The following is a 7,942-nucleotide window of genomic DNA, read 5'->3' on the forward strand; positions in this document are numbered from 1 at the left end:
GTAGCATAGAGGGTCCGCGTTTTTCAAAACTCCCAAGCCACCGGGTGCGAGCGCACAGTTCCGCACCAGCACTCTTAGGACATCCCCGCTGGAACCCGCCAGCTCTGCACTCAGGGGAGAAGGGCACGATTTACCAATCGGAGCCGCCTTGGGCCTACCCAGACAAGAACAGCCACTTCGTTATTTTTAAGTCATCGAATTGAATATTTACCCAAACAATGCCATGCTTGGATCTAAAATGACTGGCCACACAAGGAACCGTTGACTTCTCACTTCAGCACATGACAAGAAAACACCCAAGCTACGTGTACTTAACTCTTAAAAAACAAAAATAACAAATAGGGTCGGGAAGAACCGCTCATTGCATGCCCCCGCCCCACGTTGGTGCTCCCCTTGCCTCCTGCTGTTGCACAGATTAAAAGGCAATTTGGGTCGGGCTTGGGCCTCGCGCGGGTCCTGGCAATCCCCGCAGCTGCCGGCCTGTAACTTTAAACCTGGCCTGAGATCATCGCGTTCTCGCTGGCCAAACAGAGCCGGGGGGCGGTCCTAGTGCGCCTTGGCCTGGGACCACCTTACCAGACCCGGCTCCCCGCCCTCTTTTGGAGAGATAAATGCTGACTCCGCTCCGAAAGTTCTGAACTGCGAAGTTTGCACTCCGGAGGCTACCTTTTCTTGCAGCTGCAGGCGAAGGGAAGCCTGGGACTCCCGCGCTGATCCTTTTGCTACCCTTACTCCTGCCGTGCTCTCCTGCTCCTTCAGGGAAGGGTCCGGCGCTAGGAGGTTTTCATCTTAGCCCAGCACAAATACTAGCTGCTCGGTCCCAAAGTGAACCAGCCGACTAAAACGATGCTGAGGCTGCCGGTTCTGCTTTTAGTCTTGGGAAGCGCATCGCTCTGGGTCCTGACAGAAGGAGGTAAGAGTCAGTACAAGGGATGCCTTCTATTGCTGGTGGGGACAAGCGGAGACTTGCTGGTAGGCTCCGCCTGGTATGTGGGGTTGCCCAGGAGAGCGGAGGGGACTGCAAGTGTATGCTGCAGGCCGCTTCCAAACCTGGGACGAGAGGCAACTGCTTAGTTGGTGAGGAGTCCGAAGAAACATCTGAGCGGGTCCGGGAAGCCTCGGGCAGCAAGGTGGGGGCAGTGGGGCCTCGCTCAGGGGACCTGACCTCTACCAGCTTCTGCTCAGCTCCTAATGCCAGTTTTGTTCGGAAATAACACCAACAAACCTTCCTTTCCGGCAGAAGAGACTTTCCCCCAGGGCTATGGGTTGGCATATCCACGGTCAAACATTTGCCCCATGGAGTCAAGATGGACCTGGGGGGGGGGGCATGCGCGCTGGACTCGGATTCTCTACCTGCTTGTTCTCCTTCGGGGTTGCTAGGTCTTAGACCTTGTGGGCCTGCACGGAGACACTCGGCATCCCATCGCTGGGTGGGGCTGGGAGAGGCCTGGGCTAAAGAGGGTAAGGTGCGTGGAGGGGAGAGAAAGAGCAAAAGTTTTCATTGCCTTAGTAACCTGTGCAGGTGGAGAATTGTGAAAACCGAGGTTTAAATTGGTTTGGGACCACGTGTTAAACTTAGCCAATGCCAGTGACTGAATTAATGTCCGTGATTCCATAAACTTTTAATGTGTAAGATCTTGATAAGGAGGGACATTAACTGCAGCATCACCTGCCCCTTCCCTTTCCCTTTTCCTCCTCTTAACTCCTATCTTCTTATCTTATCTTTTCCATCTTCCCTCTTTCGGCCTAATGTGCTGGTGGCACCCTTGAGCCTCGCTCAGTATTTTATTTTTCCTTAGTTTTTATTTCTATTTTCCCAGGAGAGTAAAAGTTCCTGAAGACATCGAGTTTTCATCCCCAAGGCTGAAACAGTGCCTGGCACATAGTAGGTGCTCACCAAATATTAGTTGAAGGTGTCATTCCACTAGTAGTGATCTTTGGGGTTGGAAGGTACTGAGCTGGGCTCTGAAAGGTTAAACTCTTTAATTTACCTAACCTAGGTTTGTATCATTCCATGCAGAGACAAAAATATCCCACTTTTAGGGAAATTATACAGGGTGCCTGCTCTGAGCTAAATGTTAAACCTCCGGGAGAATGAGGAGCTCCCTTTACTGGGCTATTTGTCAGTCCTATCTTTGGGACTGTAGTTTCCCCTGGAATACACGGTTGTGTATTTCAACTGCTTTTCCTTTTTGGCCAGACAGTGTGCAAATTATACGGTTTTATGCTCACCAGTGAGAGGTGTGGGAGGCCCCCGAACGGAGCCGCATCCCAAGTCCACTAAGGACAGCAGCAGCTGGGTGTCATCCTCCCTTCTCTCCCAAGCAAGGTTAGCTGTAATTATCTTAAGCCAGTTCCTGAATGTCCAAGGTACTCCTAAAAGATGGCGTTAAGCCTTGTCTGAAAAAAACAAGCGTGGTTGGTACTAGAAACTGGGTGACTAAAGAAAGAAAGCCTGCTTGACTGTGTGGGGCTCTGGGGGGCTGCTGGGCGGAAGGAGTGAGGCCCAGTGGGGTTTTGTGTGCAGATAATGAGCAAGGCGACTTGAATATGGATGAATAACTTCATTGAGCTGAGCTATTGTTGGCGCTTGTTGGGGAGCTGAGCTAGGGGTAATTATGGTGATGAATTTTATTATCCTTCTCATATGATCCTACATCCTACTGGGCTTCCCTCATCCAGTGTTAGACTCTGACTCCCTTTCATCGTCTTGTCCCATGTGCTGTCTTTTTGAATGCTAGTGGATTTAAGGGAGATCTGCTGTCCACACATCTGGCATTTTCTGCCATTGCCAGGCCCCACCTTCACTCTGAACTTTAGTCCAAAACCCGGACTTCTGGGCCTCTCCATGAAACAGTTGATTTTGTGAGATTCCGCAAGCTGCTGTTTGCTGCGAATGCGTATGTGCTTTTCTGGAAAGAATCCACCCAAGATTAATCATGAGACATACAAAATTCCCTGTGATTTCCCAGGAACTTTTGCCAGTTGCAGAGTCTCTGAGATCTGGTGGCATAGTGGTTAAGTGCTCAGCTGCTAACTGAGAGGTTGGTTGTTTGAACTCACCAGGTGCTTCATGGGAGAAAGATGAGGCAGTCAGCTTCTATAAAGATTTACAGCCTTGGAAACCTGGTGGCACAGTTCTACTCTGCCTATAGGGTCACCATGAGTAAGAATCAACTGGATGGCAATGGGTTTGTGGGTTGATTGGTTGGTTTTGAGCTCTCCATGCGTTGGTGAGAGTTTCTGATGCACTTAGGCATGGAGCAAGCATTTAATAAAGAATAGGTCTATTAGAAGCTTTGTGGGGAGAACTAGCTGTTATCCTGGTCAATGGGATCCAAATATAATTTAATACAGAAGAGCACATTAAAAAAATATCCAAGCATGAGAAGGGTGAGTCCTAGATATGGCCAACCGCTGAGCTGAGGGATGTGGCCCCTTCTCCTTTTCTCTGGCCCAAAGCGCTTGAGTGGCTCTCTTCCAGTTGCCGTGGAGTTGATTCCCACTCATGGAATCATGAGTGTGTCAGAGTGCAGCTGTGCTCCATCGGGTTTTCAAGGCTGCTTTTCCAAAAGTACATCACCCGGCTTTTCTTCCAAAGCACCTCTGGGTGGACAGGAACCTTTGACCTTTCGTTTCGCAACTGAGCCTAGTGCATTAACCATTTGCACTACCCAGGGCCTCCCAAATGACTTTTTATCAGGGAATTACAAGACCCTAAACCTTGGCTTTGGTGGCGTAGTGCCTAAGGCACTTGACTGCTAACCAGAAGGCTGGTGGTTCAAACCCACCAGCCACTCCTCAGAAGGAAGGTTGGGCAATTTACTTCCGTAGTGATACCACCTCGGAAACCCAAGGAGGGGTCGCTATGAGTCAGGTCTGACTCCACAGCACTTAACAACAACAACAACAACAACAACAAACCTTGGCATAAGAGCTCTGGTGCCTAAGGCATTTGACTGCTAACCAGAAGGCTGGTGGTTCAAACCCACCACCTACTCTTTTGGAAGGAAGGTTGGGCAGTCTACTTCCGTAATGATACTGCCTTGGAAACCCAAGGAGGGGTTGCTATGAGTAGGATCTGACTCGACCACAGTAGGTTTAGTTTTTTTTTTTTGGTTTAAACCTTGGCATGACAACAGATGGTCTGGCCTAGCAGGAAAGCCACCCCTTCCTTCCCATCTCCCACCATGTGCTAGGAATGTCACAGGCCACCTCATTTACTCATTGTAAGTCTCATAAATTATACATAATTATCTTCAAAATATGTAACAACTGGGAGTCAAAAATAAGTCTGCTTCCAAACACCAACCTTTTTCATGTTGCTGCACTGTCTTAAACCAAATGTTTGAACTTGAAATTAAAGAGTAACCTCACTTTAAGCTCCTTATACATGAAACAAAAAAATTTTTAAGTTATAAAAATGGTTTTTAAAGGTATAAAGATTGCATTGAATATCCTAATATTCCTTTAAGGGTGAAAATATCCTAGGACATTAAAATAGGATTCATTTCTAAATTCCACAATTGTTATTAAGCATCTCCTGAGTGCTTGGCATGTTACTAGATGAAGGCTTTATCTGCATACACTTTTGAGGGAGGCATGGCTAATACAAGGCATACTCTGCAGTCTTCACCAGCAAAGCACTGAACCTGCACTTTAAATTCCACTGGCTTATCTGAATATTTGTCATATTTCTGGCTGTAAGACCAGGCATGCCAGGTTACATCTTGTGGAACTATGAAGGGGGAGGACAAGGAGGGAGAAAGGACTCATACCCAGCACTGCCCTCTAGAAACTCACTTGATAAATCTGAGTAAGATCTTGCAAGATTCTCTAAACAATCCCTGCCATCTCCACCAGCACCGAAACCTATAGAGGAAATACCAGAGTGAGCGTTTTGTTTAAAGAGAATCAAATGATTGGGGCTTGGGGGTCATTGTGTTCTTCTAAGGTCAAGTGAGTAGTTACTGAGGTTTGTTTTAGGCTTCCCAGAAGGGTGGGCAGGATATTAAGTGCCTCTTGATTGGAGTTAAGGAGCTCTGGTGGCATAGTGCCTAAGGCATTTGACTGCTAACCAGAAGGCTGGTGGTTCAAACCTACAAGCCACTCCTCGGAAGGAAGACTGGGCAGTCTACTTCTGTGGAGATACCACCTCGGAAACCCAAGGAGGGGTTGCTATGGTTGGATCAACTCGATGGCAGTGAGTTTGGTTTCTGGCTTGGTGGCACAGAAGTTAAGTGTTCGCCTGCTAATCAAAAGGTTGGTGGTTTGAACCCACCAGCTTCTCTGTGGGAGAAAGATGTGGCAACTTGCTTCTGTAAAGATTACAGCCTTGAAACCTTATGGGGCAGTTCTACTCTGTTCTATTGGGTTGCTAGAGTTGGAATCATCTTGACAGCAATGGGTTTGTTTGGGTTTGATTGGGATTTTGAAAGCTTTCCCTACTGAGTTCTTAAAACTTGCTGAGAAAAGCAAGAGATTTAAGTTATTTCATCCCATGTTTAGGAAATGATGGAGCCAGGGCAGTGGTAGTTCAGTGGTAGAATTCTCACCTTCCATGTGGGAGACCTGCGTTTGATTCCTGGCTAGTAGTGTACCTCCTGCACAGCCATCACTCATCTGTCAGTGGCTCGCCAGTCATTGGGAGCTTACATGTTGCTATGATGCTGAACAGGTTTCAGCATAGCTTCCAGACTAAGATGGGCTAGGAAGAAAGGCCGTCTACTTCCAAAAATCAGCTGTTGTAAACTTTAGGGATCACAGTGGTCCAGTCTGCAACTGATCATGGGATGGTGCAGGATTGGGCAGAAGTATTCCATTGTGCATGGGACTGCTATGAATCAACACAGCTAACAACAACAGGAGATGGAGCCAGGTTAGGGAACAACTAGAATTCTGCCAAGTTCATCCAAGGCTGAAAAATGACTGTTTCCTTCCCGTGTATCTAGCCCCAGTGCTCATCAGCCAGCCTGTTCCACGTTCCCTTGTGCTTCAACAGAAAGGGATGGGTGGGCTATTTCTCCTTGTCTGCCTGGGAGTGCCTGTGCCTTGAGAACTGTTAAGATGAGTTTGCCCTTCAAGGTGAATCAAATGAAGTCTAGAGGGAAACCTATAAACTTGGCTACCTCGTTCGTATAGTTGCTTTGGGAGCTGAACTTGAATAAGTTAGGACTACACTAAATTTAATGTAGGAGAACTACCCAAAGGATAATCCCCTTTCCAGCAAAAGGATGTGCCCTTGACCCTGGTCAGGCGGGCAGAGCTGTAAAAGGTTCCAGGGCAGCAGAGAGAGGACATCACTGAGTCCCACTTGGGCTGTAATTGCTGTATTTGTAGCATGGAGGGGAATGCCAGGAGTCCCTGGGTGGTGCAAATGGTTCCGTGCTGGGCTCTAACCCAAAGGCTGGTGGTTTGAGTCCACCCAGAGGCACCTCAGAAGAAAGGCCTGGTGATCTCCTTCCGAAAGATTAGCCAATGCAAACTCTGTGGAGCTCAGTTCTGATACACGTGAACTTGCCATGAGATGGAATCAACTCAATAGCAATTGAAAAAAAAAAGGGGGAATGCCAGTTACGTGGACCCATGGGAAGGAGCAGAGGGAGGGCTCGTTAGATTTGTAAACATACATACCGCTGATGAGAACAGGGTGTTTTCCAAAATGTATCAAGATGACTCCATTGAAGGAGCTCTGGTGTAGCGGTTTATGCATTTGGCTGCTAACCAAAAGGTCAATAATTCGAACTCATTAGCAGCTCCACAGAAGAAAGATGAGGCCATCTGCTTCCATAAAGATTTACAGCTTTGGAAACCCAGTGGGGCTTGCTATGAGGCGGGATCTACTTGATGGCAGTGAGTATGGTTCAGTTTGACTCCGTTGAGGAAAATAAAATGCAGTGCCTAAGACATTAGACTGCTAACCAGAGGGTTGGCAGTTCAAGCCCACCAGCCACTCCATGGAAAGAAGATGGGGCAATCTACTGCCATAAAGATTTACCGCCTCTGAAACCCAGTGGGGGTCACTATGTGTTGGAATCAACTCTACGGCAATGGGTTTGGTTTGGTTTAATGTAAGACAGAGGTCCCTGCATGGTGTAAGCAGTTTATGATTGCTGCTAACTTAGAAGTTGGCCATTCGATCTCATCAAGTGGTGCCACAGAAGAAAGGCCTAGTGATGTGCTTCTGTGAATGATTACAGCCAAGGAAACGCTATGGAACAGTGTGACACGTGGGGTAGCTATGAGAAGGGATAGACTCTTTAGCAATGTGTTTGGTTTTTGGTTTAATGCAAGAAAAACTGATTCAGTGACTAGCATCCTGCCCAAAGGAGAAAGGGATTTGGTTGTCTAGAATATAAAAAGGGAGAGGAAAGGAATGAGGATTTGTTGATATTAAACCTGCCCACAGATGTCACGTATTTTACAAAAACTCAATGAGTAACTGCTGTGAGTCAGGCGGTGAGGAGCAAGGCAAACATCATATCTGCTTACAGCTAGCATGGAAGATGTCCTGTCTGCCGGTCATAGGTATGTAGATCTTAAAGGCTGGTCTGTGATGAATCAGGTGTCCCAGTTGCTATCACAGTCTGGAAACGTATTCCACCAAAAAGCCCCACCCTTTGCTTTTGTTCTATGTACACCAAACAACACCTCATGTATTTTACTATTAAGAAGTCAAGCTTTGGCTAGCTGGTACAGGCAGACCTTGGAGAAATTACAGGTTCGGTTCCAGACCACCTCAATGAAGTGAGAGTATCGCAATAAAACGAATCTTAAGGCTTTTTTGGTTTCCCAGTACATATAAAAATCTTTGAAATACTGTGAGCATTCCCAAAATGTGATGGAGACATGACATGAGCACATGTTGGAAAAAATGGTGCCGATAAGCTTATTGACTTGGTGCAGAGTTGCCACAAATGTTCAATTGAAAAAAAAAAAAAAA

General features: G+C 47.1%; 1 protein-coding gene across 1 annotated transcript in view; it reads left to right on the top strand.

Moving 5' to 3' along the window:
- The first annotated feature begins 846 nt into the window (after nucleotides 1–846).
- PDPN (podoplanin) overlaps nucleotides 847–7,942 on the top strand; it is a 42,572-nt gene continuing 35,476 nt past the window's right edge. Inside the window, exon 1 of the mRNA XM_042782300.1 lies at nucleotides 847–913. Coding sequence (XP_042638234.1) covers nucleotides 847–913 — 67 coding nt within the window. The remainder of the gene's footprint in view (nucleotides 914–7,942) is intronic.

This window comes from Orycteropus afer, unplaced genomic scaffold (genome assembly GCF_000298275.1).
Source record: "Orycteropus afer afer isolate SDZICR_OR568_19922 unplaced genomic scaffold, OryAfe1.0 scaffold00288, whole genome shotgun sequence".
Classification (NCBI taxonomy): Eukaryota; Metazoa; Chordata; class Mammalia; order Tubulidentata; family Orycteropodidae; genus Orycteropus; species Orycteropus afer.